At 40.0% G+C, this 18,227-nt stretch overlaps 1 protein-coding gene across 2 annotated transcripts in view; it reads left to right on the top strand.

Moving 5' to 3' along the window:
* The window catches only part of LOC117232512 (hemicentin-1-like), a 103,204-nt gene that overhangs the window by 47,480 nt on the left and 37,497 nt on the right, over positions 1 to 18,227 (top strand). The window contains exon 1 of one of the 2 annotated variants that reach the window (XM_033491900.1): positions 897 to 2,024. The exons of the other annotated variant lie outside the window; for it this stretch is intronic. Coding sequence (XP_033347791.1) covers positions 1,943 to 2,024 — 82 coding nt within the window. The 5' untranslated portion in view covers positions 897 to 1,942. Of the gene's footprint in view, positions 1 to 896; positions 2,025 to 18,227 lie in introns of those variants that run through there. 2 annotated transcript variants of the gene reach the window in all.

Below are 18,227 nucleotides of genomic sequence, written 5' to 3'. Positions count from 1 at the left end.
TGGCTAGAATCTGCTCGATTCTAACACCGATGTTCTTTATTCGCGTCAATCAACAGCGCGATCATAACATACACACACGGAGTAGAACCTAAATAACCCGTAATCGGTTTCAAACGTTCTCCGCTAATCCCCTGGATAACGAATGAATAGTAAATACGACGTTGGAGCTTCTCACACCGTTTTCTAACATTTATCTGTTCAGCGGGGGTTGAACAAGGGGAATAGCCTGTAGTGATCAGAGCGTGGCAGGAGGGGGTATGAAAAGTGGTCGGAGAATGCTTTAAGCCAAACTGGAGCCGAAGGGTGGCGAAATCGCACGAATCGTGCCGACCCGAACCGAAAGCTCGGTTGCCCCTGTCAGTAGGCCTGCCGCAACGCAGCAGTGAGCGCGCCTTCTACCACGCGCTGAGATTACGCGACTTTTTCCCTGAATTCCGTCGATATTCGCCATACTTCCACTGATTTTCCCTACCGATACGCTTCGCTTATTATCCGTTGGTAAAACGATCGTAACACGAAACAAATTATTGCCCTTAAAACTCGTGATTCGTCGTATTGGTGCAATCTTTCGTATTTTGTGTACGCCTTTAACGTAATTGTACAGATCTGTTTTACAGCTCGAGGTAATCGCAGAACAGTGAATAGGATGGAAATTAGGTCTGTTGGAACAAAGGAATATAATTAGATGCAATCCGATACCTCTTTACAAGCGGTTGTCCTTGTTCTTGCGTTTCGATGGAGCATTCCAGCGGATGAATAAAAATCCATCGATTCCCAGCAAGCGACCTTAATCGTTCGTATTTCCAGCGGGACCAAGAGTTACCAGTACTTTGGAGGCTACTGGTCGTAGAACCGTATCCAGGACGAAAACGAGTTTGTAACGGTTCGCTCGAACAGAAAGTAGGAGTTCTCGTTGTTGCTCGTTAGTTTTGATATTCGTGGGTCTTGGGTGATCGTGGCGATCGAAAAGATAGCGGAGTCGTCGTCTTCACCGGACGTAGCGGAATTCCGATACATCATGGTGAACCATAAAGCGACTCCGATGACATCCCATGCACCCTCCGAGGCGATCGTATCCGATGGACCCTAATGACACCGGTTCGATGTTATCATCAGCATCGTCGGGGTCGTCTATTTCCGTCGCTTGGAACAGCGCGTCCTACGCGGCCAACTTGCGCTGAAAAAGGGCAGCGTTACGTCATTATCGGCGAACGATGACGGCAAGTCGTGTGATGTGTAACCGTGTATGAAGCGAGCGTTAATGGACCGTGGACGGAGCGTACGATTAACCGATCGAGTAGCTCCATTAATAACGACGAAGACGTTTTATAGAGAACGCACGCAGTTGCATCGAAGGGGATGACCGAGCAACTTTAAAAAAAAGACGAAGCACCCTCGTCGAGCCGCATTCTCGTTCGGTCGTTTCGTGAATGAACCCCGTTCGATCCGTTTGCTCGACACGCGCCTGTGCATTATTCTACGCGTGTGTATGCGGTCGTTTACGGTCACGGTAACGCGAAAGTTGATCGACGGTTTTCTCGTCTCTGGCAAGCTGCACTATCGTCGATCATCCGACGTCGACGAACGTTGTCCAAGTTGTACGTACGTAAATATTCGGGTTTATTCGTTCGTGTCGATAAGTTGGTGAAAAGAAGTTAGAAGTAGAAGCGGTAGAAATCGCGATGTGAAGTTACAGAGAAGCGAGTGTGCTGTGTGAAGTTGGCGCGACGGTGTGCCACGACGAATAGCTTCTGGAATCCCAGAAGACGGAGAGAATCGGTTCGCAGGCGAAGTTGCGACTCAACCTATCGGAGAACTAGATTCATTGAAACTTATCAGCTATCTCGAGCAACTTGCTATCCTGGAGTTAAGGTGTTGGATATTCGAGGGGGAGCAGGGGGATTCGCCAGGACTCGTCTGTTCAATTACACACAGTCCCAGGATGAAGGGGATGCTTTTGCTGATGAGCACGCTGGTTTGGTTTGTTGCGGCGGAAGTTTTCCTTGGCGATGTCGACGAGCCGAGTAAGTAACTGAAACTTCTGATTCCCAACCAACCACGTACCTAGCAACTATATTAAAATAGAGCTGTAATTGTATTTGCGATTATAAGCAATTTTCAACGACACGGTCGTAAAGACTGTACCTAAAATACCGGACACACGATGTCTGTAAGATGGCCGTATAACGCGTAGATTTTGTCTCGGCAGACTGTCTGGCTGTCATTTTAAACACGGTCTCCATTACCTGTGCGGCTAGTTTAATATAAATCAAGATTTACTAGTTACGCATTCGTGATTTTTATTAATCGTGACGATATTCGTATCGAAATCTTTTTCTAAGCGATGTATCTCGATCCATCTGCACACCTCTGACTTTGATCATTTGCAAATATTTTGCGACGCCGTGCTCCGCTTAATATTCTGTTTCATTCTACTCCTTTCTCTTGTACGGTATATAAACCATATATGTACATGTTCGCTGTTGCAATTTGGTTCACCGTGAAATGGGTATGAAAGTTTTAGTGACTCGATATACGTAACGATAAATTTTATTTTATAGCTACATTTTCGATTTTCCTATTTTTGCTTAACGAACGTCAGTTTTTGACTCTCAAAGAAGTCTTTGAGCAGGAAGGAGCTTTTAAAACGAAGATAACTTTACAGGCAAGCTGAATAATTCTGATGTCTAATTTTTAATAAAAGCTATATTACACGCGATAACATTTAAAATCCAAACTATCCTCGACAGTTTGCCCAAATATCTCTCATAGATTATACCTACTCAATTCGTACCACGAATGATTAATACACGATATCCGGGCAAAATTGAAAGAAATGATTTTCTAAGAATTCGCAACCCATCCGATATTCGTCGTCGCGACGGTAATAACGCTGACCGAAGGTAACCAATAAAAATCTGTCGATCGTCAAATGGAACTTTACCCGACGAACGATCGCGCGAGGGGCTGTCAGCCGTTGCTGAAATTCTCACTGGTCGCGACGAATTTAACGTGATCCGTCAAAATGTTACGGGAAACGGCGCGATCGTTGCAATTACGCTTCCAATTAATGCCGAAAGACAACTGGCCGCGGTGTCAGTCATCCGTAATGACGCTGTCGGCAGGCTCATAATCGTTATGAAGCATTTATGGCTCGTGATGAGGCTGGCGCTCGTGCACGATGACCGACGGTGTATATGTAGGTGTAGGGGACGGGTTGGTAGAAAGGAAAAAGAAGGGAGGAGGGCGCGTTAATTTCAATACGTTCGATGGTTGCTACGATATACGTGGACAGTGTGGAGAATTCGGCTGTCAATAGTTGTTTTGCGGCCGGCATGCTTCGGTTTCCGTGCTCTACGACATCGTACGGTACCGCAACCCGTTTATTTAATCGATGCATTATGCAAATTGACATAACGACTCCACTTCGGATGCAGTAATCGACCACCATCTCTCGACTGATTCACAATGGGACAATGTGTACGTTGAATAATTGGCAGTAACGTGTGTTGCGGCTGCGGCTTCGAAATCAAAGCTACTGAACTCCCTCAGGACTCGGAAAGCGATGGACACGAGCGCATCTCTTCGGTATAGATACTTACTTACTTACTTACTTACTTACTTACTTACTTACTTGGCAGACTTAGAGACGCTAGAAAGTTACGAGCTTTGAAATGTTTGTTTCTTCGAGAACAAGTTGGAAATGGTTTAGTTCTGTAACTAGTTGGCGATGTAAGATCAAGCCGATCTTTACATTAGCCGGAAGAATTTCATTTAAAAGATTGGATTTGGCTGTGATTGTACGGTCTATACTACGGTCTATACGTACGTACTTGGAATGTCGAATACGTATGAATACTATAGAAATACTAGGTTGGCCAGGAAAGTTCTATTGTCAAACTTTGGTAGAATATTTGTAACTTTATTTGCAGGTTTCCACAAATCGCAGATAGTTAGCGTGCATGTACCGTACCGTTGAATGTATCTAAATGTTGTACATAATAAAATAAATTATAAATAAATTGTACGCGAAAAGGACGGTGTAACATTGTGGGAGAAGTTATACTGGCTGTTGAAAATTTGATTAATAAATTATTCCATCAAAGAATGAATTTTACAAGTTATATCGCGCACAAGTATCAGATAAAGTAAGTTGCGACGGCTGGTCCATCTCCAATAGATGGATAGTTTGTTTAAATCTTTAGAAAAATACTTATACGTACCTACTCGTGAAACTGTTTGAATTCTTTGAAGCCTTTATAGCTCGTTTAGTGTTATCGATGCAAAGTTAATAGTTGACGATGACAATGACCAGGAAGAAAAGATACGCGTGAAACTTTCATTAGCTTCCATCACGAACTGATCGATACATTGCAAAGGTTTAATTAATCCAGGTAATGAAGGTAACGACTAAAATTTATAAGCGTTATACCTGTGTTAAACGATGTTGACCGACACAGGTGATTATTAGAGAAAGTTAAACATACGTATAGTTATTAAATTGCACATACGGTAGACATAATAATTAGTGCATTATGCGTCGAGAGGTTTCGAACCTGCCTCTTTGAAGGCGCTTTAACCTTAATTGCATGAAAATTGACACGTCACAGGGTGAATAATTCCTCGATGGTTGAATTTATGCTATCTCCATAGTGGTATCCGGCACTTTGTTACGTGCAAATGAATATTAAATTCTATTTTTTGTTTACTAATCTTTTGTAATGAATTTTCAATATTTCAATACGCTCTGTATATCGCAATACATTATATTTTCAAAAAATTCGTATCAGTATTTATATACTTAACGTCGGTTACTCAAAGTATTATATTCGAACTCTTGTTATAGAAAACTTTGATGGAAACGACTATTCGTGCTGTATAGAAAATTTTTATGGTTTTGTAACGTCTGCGATAAATAGGTATCTGTAGTCACGGGCCAGAGTGATATCATACGTGTGCTATCTTTGATTTTTCAGAGACTTAGGATTTTTCTAAATGTCACGACTCAGAGAAAACGAGTCTGTTGTTAAATTAGCTTGTTCTCGTATGTATAATATTCATCGTATACGGATAGAATATCGTCACGATAACGCAAACGCGTACATTCCGGGGGCGAAATGATACCACATTAACGAAATTTATACACGTGTTTAGAGGCAGAAAACTTCAATCGTAATTACGTAATATGAAATTAACAACGAGTACGTACATATAACCACCATCGTTCTCTATAGTTCGAAGCAAATGGTGTGGCAAGAATTTGTACGGACTCTGAATACCGTTCTGTGACAGATTATCCGAATACAGCGGGTATAATAAATTCTTTCATTCGTCAAATATGTTGTACGCTTCCGCGTATGCTATAGTCACATAGCGATCAAATTACATGCGAGTTCTCCATTGGATCGGCGATATTTCCTCGAATCTCTTCGTACATTGAGCGAAAGCGTTCCAAACGATAATTTATCGTTGCGATAGAAAGATTACTATGTACGTATGTAACACGGTGACGATGGTAACGTGCGCGTGAACCGTGTCAAGGTATCCGTTCTCCGTACACAAACGCGTGTATGCAACAACTTAAGACCTAAGTACATACTTAGCTAGCATTTCTGCTTACCTCCGAACGCGAAATTGCGATAAATTTGCGACATTACGACGCGGCCAAACTCCGTAGAAAACGCGCGATCGTGCAAAAATTGGATCGCGCGCCACAGTCGACTTAGACAGCCGGATTTAACGTATTTTACGAAATATTATATTCCGTGGCCGTTTCTTTTCTCCAGGAGCTTTGATATCGAATAATCTTCGACACGCGAGCGACTACATACGTACACGTTGCTCGTTAGAAGGTTTTGTTGTAACGACGCGGTGGTAACGTCGTTGTTGTGCGCGGCTCTATCATTTTCTTCGGCCATACTTGATGAAAACATTAGAGTCGTTATAATTTAAAAGAAACTGTATCCAAGAACAGTTGTTCTTTCTTGAAAATTTGTATCATGACGGATATAGAGAACGTTTATCGTGATTTTCCATATGTTAACGGGTAACAAAGTTGTATCGACGATTATAAATAAACTGCGGTCTTATTACGTATTTGTGAGAAATTGAAATATGTAAATGTAAAAGCAATCAAATTCTGCCAACACGAAAGAACGAATTGATAGTTTTTTAATAAAGAAATGTTCACACATACCCAATAGTTTGTTCGCGGAGACTCATTTATATTATTTCCAATCGACAGTTTCATTAAATATACATTGCAAATGAAACTGGCTTTTAGTACGAATTTTCTTCTGTTTCGTAAATGACGATCTTCTGAACAAGCATTTGAAAGAATTTAGTAAAAGGGTAATGGAAATTTTCATTTTCATCGCTATCCCTGTTTGATCTACTCGATATTGGGGAACATTTGCCATACGCGTGAATCTTTTAAACTTCTAATCCCGGCATTTTTAATGTTTCCAACATTACAGTACATTTAATACGAAAGTTACAAAGCATTGGTTCAATGGAAAATTCAATAACTTTATAAGAGATAAAACATTCTCCTCGGTTTTACCACTCGATACGACCATAAAATTCTCATCGACGATTCTATCATCCCCTCGCTAACTTCAGCATGGTGTTAGTACTATATTTGACGTCTTTTCATCAGCGTATCTTTAATTCGGTTTCTTTATCCACGGACGCGCATCATCCAAGCGTAAATATTCAAATTAAAATGTTTTATGTAAAACGTGCAGCAAAATGGCAATAGGCTGTGAGAAACGTCTAGAACAACGCAGCATTTCCTTTGCCGCGACAAATTTCAAATAAACGAACAGCTGAAATAATTTCAGCGGCGGCGGACTTTCTATCTTTTAACTGCTTCCGTTTCCGAAGTTTTCTAGCGCGGACGAGGGAAGTTCATAGAACACGAACGCTGCGCTCCATGGGTGTTCCTTGTTCCTTGATCAGGAATAAAGAGGGAGCTGCGAGTACAAACCTCGACGGAAATGGTGGCGAATACGCGGAAGGAGATGACGTTACCCGCGGGATGGTGTTGGCGTGGCGCAGCTTAGTGCCTAGCAGGCAGAGAAAACGCTTTTAAATATTTAAACGCACGTTGGACGCGACGGGGAATCGAGCTTACGAATTTTATGCCGTTCGTTAAGCGGAGATATAATTTTCCGCCAACGAGCTGTGATTTTTTTTCAAAAAACTTGCGCTCGTTCCGCACCGTTTCGATGAATTATGTTTACGCCTATAGAATGCCAAGTTTTTATTCGTTGCGACGCAACAGCCAAAGTATTGCGAGTTATTCGCGAAAGTTTTTCGCCAGTGTTAGTCGAGTTTGCGGCGAGGATTTCCTGTTGCGATACGAGTTATTAAAGCTATGCGTATAAATTATCTCTTACGAGACTTATTTCCTATTTTCTCGTATTTCTCTTTGCTATTACGCGTCTTACGCGAAGAGATTTTACGTTTCGAAAACCGAGCGCGTATTTATTAGCAATCGAAAGAAGGAAACTTTGCGGTTGTAAGAGAAGATAATCGTTTGAACGATCCGTAACGATGAAACTAGACACTCGTTGAGAAAGTCTATCGAATCTTATGGCGGTTACTTTCGACAATCGTCCATCATGGGAAGCGGAGACTCGTTCCCGCTTTTCTTCGATTTCGGATATGCTGCGGAGGGTCCTGAGTTACGTGCACTTTGTCCGAGGCGTGGAACGATCGTGTTTCAAAAGTTACGACAAAGAGGAAACTACTTTTCACATTACGTTTACCGCGATATACGTACACGAGGACACGCATACCTAAATGATTTCTGTTACACGCTATTTGCCTAACTTCGAACTTCGATTCCTCGTCTCACTCGATCTCGCTTCAACTTCCAACTTACCTTTTTGCTTCGCATTTAACACTTTCGTCGCGATGTCTCGGCGTTTCTTGCAACCAGTTACCTTCGCATTTGCTTACGATTGCAGTGCCTAAAATTTCTATTTACACAAATTTTCATCAATCCCCAACGATAAAGATAAATTGTTGGGCTTTTCAACTGAAAACCATTGGTAGACATGTGAGCGTTTAAAGGAGCAAGGATACATTCATCTCACGGTCAACCATTCGTGCGATTTCCTGGATCCGGCTACTGGTGCATATATCCAGCACATAGTACGTACCGGCGTGATGCCAAGGCGAAAATTCCGCGTTTTGATACTGGAACAAGTCACTGTGCTATGTATAGCTTTAGCGAATTTATATTTAAAAGAAAATATTCGTTCGTAGAAGGAGCAAAAGAATTTTTCGAGATCATACTCATATTATTGGATGTAGCATCGAGTCGATGAAAGCGAAGTTTTGCGATTTTTCATTCAAAATCTAACTTGATCTAACCTCGATCTAAGAATCGCAATTCCATGCACATGTGTCTGCAGTTTCGTTTTTAACTACTTATTCTCTGGAGTAAATGTAACGTAACAGCGCAGAATTTTCCTTTTTTCATAACTTTTGGTCCATGACTATCCTATGACTCGGATATGTGCGCGTCACTCAAGAACCTTTTCTCGCTTTATTCTATTATACGATATATTCGAAGATCAAGGTCACCGAGGTAGAGGTCTCTTTTTCCAGATACGTGATTACCTTATTTTCATTAAATACACGATATTTGAATATCGATATTGGAAAACAATATTTTTTATGCACTAATCTAATGTTTATAAACTATGGCTATGAAACCTTTTATCGATAACTTGTGTTTGTATTTAGCTTGTATTTAGCTAGTTTGTATTTAATACGTGTATACGTATACATTTATTACTTTTGTATATATATATATATGCATGTACATGTGTATTACGAAGGACAGTTAAAAAATTTAGTAGATACGTACTTCGTATTTACTTTTATAGAGGTCAAATTTTTTTATTTACCCATAACATCGAAAGCGGTTAAAACGGTAGCAAGTGCTACTTCAAACGGTAATTGAAATTGCGTTTTTCGGCAAAGTACGAATAATGGTTACACGGAAATATATTTTTCTCCATTGAAGCGTTTTGTTAAAATTTCAATCGCATAGGTACCTATTGACCGTGATCGCAGGAAATTAACAAATGAAAGCAATTTGTTTTCCCATCAAGTCGCTAAAATATAAACGAGAAGGTGATAACGCGTATTGACGTATACTTGCTTTCGTTCGATTGAAATAAAAATAAATTGTTGTTAATTGATGGGGTAGTTTGGATATCGTTATATAAATATAGGAAATATAGGAAAGCCAGAGAAGCCAAAATACAGAAGAATGTCGCGAATCTAGGATTTCGAAAGGAAGTAGCGTCGTTCGGAAAACAAGAAAGGCATTTGCTCCAACAGCTGTAACGTTTATACAGGATAAGAGATAAAAATTTGTACTTGCGTATAAGTGCAAAAGATGATCGATCACTAGCCTGTCTGCCAGTTTTCGGACGTTTATGGAACACTTGATAGCGCAACGATACACAGAATATACAGAATACGGAGAGATACGCAAGACATAATAGTCGTCGCAATTTTTACGACATAAAACAATTTCCTACTCGAATGCCATTTTCTCAATTACCTACGGTCGTAAAGATACGAACTTGCACGAATACCCGCTATCTGTTGATCACTTTCGATCAAAATATTGCGCTAACAACAAAACTACGACATATAACGATAACAAAACATTAAGATATATGGAAATGTCTGAGAAGTTAATCGGAGAATTAAGCGACGTTTTGAAAAAGACGAAAAACGCCGATATCGCGTTTAACGTAAAAGAGTTTAGAAGTCGTGGTACGAATTCTGGACAAGGAGAAGCTTGCTGGGACGCGACGCGACGCCATGCGACGCCATCTCAGGAGAAATAAGTATTTATGTATATAATACAAGTGAAAGGGAAGACGCTTCCCTCGGGATATCATTCGCGTGCGCATTGTGCCAGGGGTTACGTGGCAACCGGGACGCTATGAAAAAATAGGTTTCAGCATACCTACCCTGCGAGACGCGGCGTAACGATCGGCAACTGGAGATAACCGGAAGCATTTCGTAATACACGCATCCAGTTCGCACGAATTTCTGTTGTGCAGCGAAAGGGCAATGTTAAAAATAGGAGACTTTTCATAGTACTTGAGATTGGGGAAAACTTTCGTTCACAGTGTAATTCCATACGTATCCTAAGACTGAAATCCGCGAGCTTAGCTCGGTGGAGAAAGCATGCCGAAAATAAAACGACGAATCGAGGGAATTGTTTTGGAAATGTTTGTCTTACTTTTAATTTTCTAAATGTATATTTACATTTATAATACTAATTTTTAGGAAGTGTCCATAAAAGAAATTGAATAAGAGAAAATATGTTTACATTTATCCTGCATTGTATTTTTTTCAATGCATCTTGCAATATGTAAAGGGGGGGGGGACAAAAGTATATTTTAGCACATTTGTAATTAGATAATTTACTCGAACAAAAATGATAAAAATTGGAAACTAAGAAACGTAAAAACCTTCCCTTGTCTCATTTATCTACCAGCTGCGTCATAGTTGCAGCTCGGTATGGGACGAATACCGTTCGTGCCAAGTTTGTTTTGTTACATTGTGTAATTTATCGTCTTTCCAAAAGTTACTTAAATCTTTGTAAACAGTTTAGCGACAACAGTGATTCTTATACAAAGAAAGTTTCGCAGTTAGCCATTATAGTTGCTATAGTTGTATAGCTGTCATTATAGCAGGTAATCATTTGTCGTTAAGGAATTAATCCGACGACGATATTAGACGTACCATATATTTGGTATTTTTATATATAAAAAACAAATCGTCTGTTGAAATTATTTCTGTTAAAGATAATAAAATAATAAACACATAGCATTTTCCCTTCCACTAATCTGTAAGTTTACGCTCACATTACAGCTGTTTAAAACCGACTAGTTTAAAGTAGCGTGCGATGATCATATTCAAAACGCGATATCTCGTGTATACTGCGCTTTGCTTATAAAAAACCAACAATTGCAAAATGGGAAAATGTCTTTAAACCTGGAAAGCTTCCTTCGCAACAAGGTTTCATTCGATCCAACTGTTCGCTCTGTGGAAATCGCGGAATCGTTATTCGATTCACTCGTTTTTTGAAAATAATAATATTGGTCCTGACGAAAATGGTAATTTTAAGTGGTTGGCCGTGTACGCTTTATTTCGAGGGCGCTACGCGCCTGCAATTTCGGCACAGCGCTGCACCGGTCACGCGCGTAAAAAGCAAAGCACATTTCGCGCGACGTCGCATGATTTTTCAACCTGCCACGGTTATACGATTCGCGAAATTCAGTGGATGTACAAATGGCATCGTCGATCGCTGTTACGTGATTTATGAAATTCGTATTCACGCAATCGTTTTCTGCGTACCCTGTTCTTTCCGCCTTTGTGTTTATCACGATCGATGAATACATCATCCGCGTGGCCGATGGAGATTGTCTAATCGTAAACCATTAGAATTGTAAAGTAGAGTATTTATTGGTAGAGTATTCGGTTGTTTGAAAAGTTAGTGAAATTCAAGGAAAATTTGACGATACGGCATCTAGGTATAAAGCTAAATATTAAGGATAGAAGGATACAAAGCGCGAGGAAAATTGGCGGAAATTCAAGAGTGATTCAAAAGGCGTCCATAAGATTCAATCAACGTCTAGAGGTGTCTTTCTCCAAATTGTCGAACTTATTGGGCGGAAAATATTGAAATTATACTTTTATATTACGTTTCTATAACGTGTACGCGTCACTGGTAATAATTAAAATACAAGTCTAAGTCAAATAATATTCCGATAAAGAAACAAAGTTTTTTCTTATTTCGATACCTGTGTACACGAAGCTAACACTTAAATTTTTACTCAAGCTTTTTGAAATAAATCGTTTTCCAATCCGTTGATCGAACGATGTTGCGTAATTTCACAGGAATAAAATTTGTCGAATAGCGAAACTTGGACTTGGATCGAGCACGGGCGTATAAACAAATTGCTTCCAACACGACAGACAAAAACAACGACGTTGCCGGTAACTTTTTTAATAATCATCCAGGCCCCGTGAGAACGATGGCAACCTGTAACACTTAATTTCGCAATCATCCAGTGCAAGAGCCTTATAACAGAACCTATCGTTGTCGACGTTATTAATTTGCAAACTGCGCGAGGCAAGGTGTCGCGAACGAGAGTCGGCGAGGTGGGCTGAGTGCAGCAGGGATGGGTATCGCTTCGTAAATCACTCTGTAGGATTTATTATCGAGTATCTTGGCGAGAACGGTTGGTGCCCGTCGACTGGAAAAAGAGCAACGAAATAAAGCAAAAGGAGGGAAAAAGGGAGCGCGAGGAACGACGAATTCGCTTAAAAGGAAGACATCGGTTCGGGAAACGAGTACGGTGCTGTTGGCTCTCGGAAGGCAAGGAAAAAATGGCGAAACTATTCGCTGGAAAGCGATAAGCGGCGCGTGAGAAAAACACGGAGCTCGAGCTGCGTTGGAAAGTTGAGTTTCGATGTGAAGTCTAAACTAGACGAACGTGCTCGTACGAGTGAACTTTTCGCGAGAAAGCAGCTGCCTGCAAAATTCACCCGCAAACTGCCGCCGAATTGTGAATAATGTGTCGGTTGTGGCTGGCCCATAGGATTTTCAGTGGCCGTATCTCTGCTTCGTTGCCTTTTCCAACGACGTTTCCGTATCGATTTGCAACCCCGTTGCGGCTGGATTTATAATTAACTCGGCCGGTTAACGGAACCACACTCATGTAAACGTAATACTCGGTTATCTCGGTTGCAATTGTTATGCGTACACCAGGCACTGATCGATGAACAACCGTAAGTATGACAAAGTTACTCGATATGCAGCGATTTTCCAGGTTAATCAATCCGGAATGGAAATTACTTCGCTTGGCGTTAGAGTAACGAACTTGACTGTGGTTCGTTAGAGGCGATCAGTTGAAATAGTTTTTGGCGGACTGTGATTTTCCTGGCTAGTACCCGTTTCGGCAAAGTTTTCCTTTTCCTGGTTTTATGTATCTGTATCGTCGAGATCTGTGATCCTACGTCGTCCGGTAAAGGAGAACGATTTTGTGAAACTTTTGTCGACAAATGCTGTTACGTTATGAGGAGAAGGATGTGCGTAGAGCGAAAAGAAAACGAAAACGAGAGAATATAATAAAATGTATAGTATTACACGTAAAACAATGAAATTGAACGTTAAAATTAATACTATCAAAGTTCTGTTATTCCACCTTTCGTGCAACTACGTATATTTGTTTCATTTGAATTATTCGATACCATATTTATGAATATCTAATTAAATTATTTAATTTAATATCCTGCCATGAATAGGTATGTTTTACGATATTTCCAAGTATGTATTATTTGTTGTTCATTTTAATATATACTTTTCGAGATATTCCATCGTATCCAATTAAAACGGATATACCATACACAGGAGTATATGTTTCTGTTTTCACTGTTTGCTCGTATACCATTGGGTTTTTTTGTACTGAACGCGAACAGCACGTAAAAGAAGAATATTTACACACGGCGGAAACAGTACAGCAATGTCGTAAAGTTAGTAGTCGCATGTTACTGCAAACATGCTTCCAGCATCCAAGGAAACGTATTGACAGAAACTGGAGGATATAAGAACTGCAACGTTGCTGAGGATAGTTGGAGCCCCATAGTCTTTACGAAAGAGATGTAAAACGAGAAAATTTCGTCGTACATCAAATATCGACACAACTCGAGGCAGAAGAATTTAAAGCTTTATTTGCCATGCATATTTCATTTTACGATTAACAAGTCTCTTTGAGAAACTGCTATTGCTAATGTAGCGAAACACGCAAGAGTCGGATACCCACATGTGCTTCAAATACGCTGTATGTTTAAAATACAGTGCCAAACGAAGATATTAGCACGGCTCGTATCTTTGTATAAAATTCTTTGTAAATTTCTAAAGAATGTGATTTTCTATTTAACATTTTTGTAAAATATAGCTGTCGACTTTAAAAATAGTTAAAATAAAAAAATGGAACGAAATAAAATACACGTAAAGGTCTGTTTCCAGCGGATCAAAAGTATTGGCACGTTTGAAAAGTTCCTTATCGCGTGTACGCGTTATACCTAAATTTGTTCAATGTACTTGAGCCTGTCGTCGCTATCGTTAGCCGCTAACCTGGACAATGATATTGCGAAACAATATCTTGAACGATCAAACGAACTTAGGTTGCGTGAAGTTGGACCACAATTGTGTCATCCGCCTCGTTCTCGAGATTACCAATGCAGTAATCCTTCCGCTCGCCAGATCTCACGTTTAAAGTCAACGAAAGCAAACGCCGCACAGAATGCAAGAAGTTTGTTCGATGTTTGGCGAGTATTTCGTATTCTCGTTCTATCGTCATATGCATATGTATAGTTTTCGTTCGGCTTGTTATTATTCTTTGTAATGGAATTCCAAGAAATACAGTAGATTCTCTCGCTCCTGTACTGTATGTAGTCGAGTAATTCTTTCAACGAATCGGTTAAAATGAAATGCAGATTCGCGCGAGTTGTCGGCGATCGATCTTCGCAATGGATAGCGGTCTGACTTGGCCATTAATGGATTTAGATAGACCCGGGAGTACGATCTCCAGTTTCGTTGCCAATGCTTTCAATCGAAAATCCGTCTGTTCGCGATACCTTTAAAAATCGGAACCCATTAACATTAACCAATTCGAGAATCCGTTTCGCTCTTGCAGCAAAGAAAAGACGTTTCGCCTAACGTGTTACGTGATTCCGCCTATATAAAAGAACGAGTATAGGATCGGTGGATCGATTAAACGAAAATTAACTTTTCTCGTAGATGTACGCAGAACGTGACAAAAATGTACAGAACTCGATCGCTCCGATTTCCATAACTTTTTAATACGCATGACTCTGAACAACTTTTTCCTATGCGTATAACCGGCACGCTGTGGGCCAAGCGACCGATCTAGCGGTACGAAAGTCAATTTGATAAATTTCACCTAAGCTAAAAAATTTGCGTTTGCCCAGGTCGTCAAATGTGCGAGGAACGATGACCTGAATTTTGTTAAAACCATTTGCGCACTAATAAAATGTTAAGTTTGTCTGCTAACGTGTTATGCGTGCAATTTTCTTACTTGCTTCTTACTTGGGACTCTGCTACAGATACGTACACTCATACGGGCAGAATTCAACGCTCAAGTAACGAGTAAAGTAATGTTTTCGCGAATATCTCGGAAACTAGGCGAGAAATTACATGGAGCAGCGCGGCGGTTGCGTGCATAGGAAAAGGTTGTGCGAAAATTACGGAAATCGGCGACGAGAGCAAGCTTCCAAATAACTTTTAGACAACTATTTGTATAATTAATATAAGAATAATATAATGATAAATAATGTAAAGTATAATAAAAATGAAACCATATCCAATGAAATAATACCGGAAATCGGAAGCTGGTACGAGGTATACGAGCCTTTAGTGCACTTTACGCGTTTTCTTTGAATTCATAGGGATCGACAGCCGCGAAGGTATAAACGCGTTTCCAGCCTTTTCTTTGGAACTCGTATAGTTGGTGATCATTCTGAACCATAATCGCAATGTAATATTTGATCTTGCAATTAACGCGTTCGTATTGAAAGGTGTCTAATCGCAGCATTTAAAGAAATGTAACTTACATATCTGCGGACGTATAATCGTGGAAGTTAGAAAACTGCGATAAAGATAACAATGTACGTAAACGATACACTTATGTATGTACGCCACATACATACATACATACATACATGCGCATGTAACGTACTTTTCTTCTCGCATGCTGTCTTTCGTAAAGACAGTGTACAGACGTGTACAGTGTACACTGTTTCAGAAACGCGGTGTATATCTACGAGATCTACAATATCTAAGATCGTTGGTTTTCCAAGTTGCTCTAACAAGTCGTTATCTTTTTTGTTCCATATACTCTAAAAGTCGCTTGACATTACTTGGAAAGTAGTAAAATATCATCGATTACCAGTAAATTAATTTCTTCGATAAATATTCCACAGCGAGATCAACGTTTACGTACGATTTATATTCGCCTATTGTGCGAATGTCCAATCATACACACACACACACATACACACATTCACGAAACCTTCAATCAATCTTTCGCTCCCTGATGGATCACTGACAATCACGGCGCATAGACGCGTCTGTTTCTCGTAATCGAACTTCCAAAACCGCCGATAAAACATATAAAGATATAACCAAGTACACAGCTTGAAAATCAGGTAGGACGTACTGTACGTAGCATATTCGTGAAACGTTTTTAGTCGAACAAGCGTCGAAATACTTTCGCGAGTGATCGAACGTAATTTATTGCGACATTCGTTTCGCCAAGTTGCGAATTCAGCTTCCGGCCAGTACAATAGAATAGCGATAAAAAGTGGAAAAACAACGACGAGCTTTTGATTTTTATTCGTAAAATTATTTCGCATTTACACAAATATCCGTCGTCTCTTCGCTATTTTCGTTTCGAAGGAAAGATTCGCGCCCGATCTTGTTAGAAATCGCGCGGACGCCGATTTTCCTTATCGCTGGACGTTCCACTCAGCCTCTGGCGAAGACTGGGTGTCGATTATCGGATGGATGACGAGGCGGTGCGGCTATGCGTGCGGTGGTGTTTATCACGTGGCTATAATTCCGTCTACGGCGAAGAGAGTAAAGAGATTTGCATATAAAACAAGCAATTTACTCGGTTACCATGATATGCACGGCCGAGGTGGGGAGTCATTACTCCTGCTTTGAAGGGTAATGGAATAAAGCGGTTGCCTTGTGTTCGTTTTACATCGTTATAGCAGTTATCGGGAATTTGCTTTGATTATACGGTGGAAACGCATGGTAATTTCGGCGCGGCTATTAACCGCTGAGAATAGCGCACGGAGAACAGAGGACGAGAGATCGGGCAACGTGTCGTTTTCGATATTTAATTTCATATCGCGATCCCCTGACGACTAATTTATCGCTGGTAATCCTATTTGCCGCGGTACCGATCCCTAGCCCCGTTCGATACTTTAGAAATAAACCGCGTCAAATTCGGACGGATTCCACGCGCTTTCCACTCGGATTACACTAAACGGTTGATAAGTTCAATGGTATATCTGACGAAGATTCCACAGAATTAGCTAATTTCGTATAAATGTATTACGGAGATACGGAAGCGACGCAGACAACGTTTCAAGCGGGAAACGTCTTTGAAAGACACTTAAAAAAACGTGTCTGTGCTTAAAATTTTACGTCGAATGTTCGTTAAATTTAATATGCTTTCTTACTACGAACGATGACTATTTGGAGGAAGAAACGATGTAGGTTGAAAAAGGTTGAAAAGAAGAGCGTGTAACGCTTTTGCGAAAATGAAGGTGCCTTCGCCTCACAAAGGAGCCTATTTCAAAAACTACACTGTTAAATTGGAATGCAAAAAATTGTCAAGAGCTGCTACAAATAAACGAAAATATAAATTCTCGTTAATTTAAGCTGCTTGTAGCTCGTACTGATGCCGCGCTGCTGTAAAATACGAGAGATACCTTTGGATATTGCAACGAAAAGGATTAAAACGTGTTTAAAATGGAATGTTTGATTTGCTTTTTGTTCAGAATGAAAATTTTATTGAAAAACCCTGCAGAAAGAGAAAAAGCTACACGCTTATGTGTATTCTCGATTTAAGAGCCGTTAGCTCGACTCTGATTTTGAAAAGTGCAAAGTTTCATACGAATAACGTATTTTTAATATGTTTCTATTCGAAGATCGTAGGAAGAAGGTGTAAGTGCATTTTTTAACGTTATCATCTAACCAGAACGGAATATTTTAACATAAAATAGTTGAAAGTAGAAGAGACACGTAAAGTCCAAAGATACAATTTAACTTATCTATGGATCAATCTTAAATGGAGACAGGATGTACATATGTAGATATCTTTATTTGTAAAATCTAATTTAATTCATAAATTACGATCTCTTATCATCTGCGATCTACCATGCAATTTCGGGGATATGAAAGATGTGCGTAATTTCATATCTGCGACCAATTAAACGAGTTACAGCGAAGATAAATTACATTGGAAGACGAATAGGCGAAACTTTGGTTATAAAACCTTGAAATAAAAGATCGATCCGCGATAAATATTATTTCCAGAATTTCAATCGATTAGTTACCTTATAACGTATTTTTAGCATATTTTAGG

Source organism: Bombus vosnesenskii, unplaced genomic scaffold (assembly GCF_011952255.1).
Source record: "Bombus vosnesenskii isolate JDL3184/JDL3185 unplaced genomic scaffold, Bvos_JDL3184-5_v1.1 scf7180000013289, whole genome shotgun sequence".
In the NCBI taxonomy this organism is placed as follows: domain Eukaryota; kingdom Metazoa; phylum Arthropoda; class Insecta; order Hymenoptera; family Apidae; genus Bombus; species Bombus vosnesenskii.
Note: the sequence above shows the minus strand (reverse complement) of the source record. Positions and strands in the feature narration are given on the sequence as shown.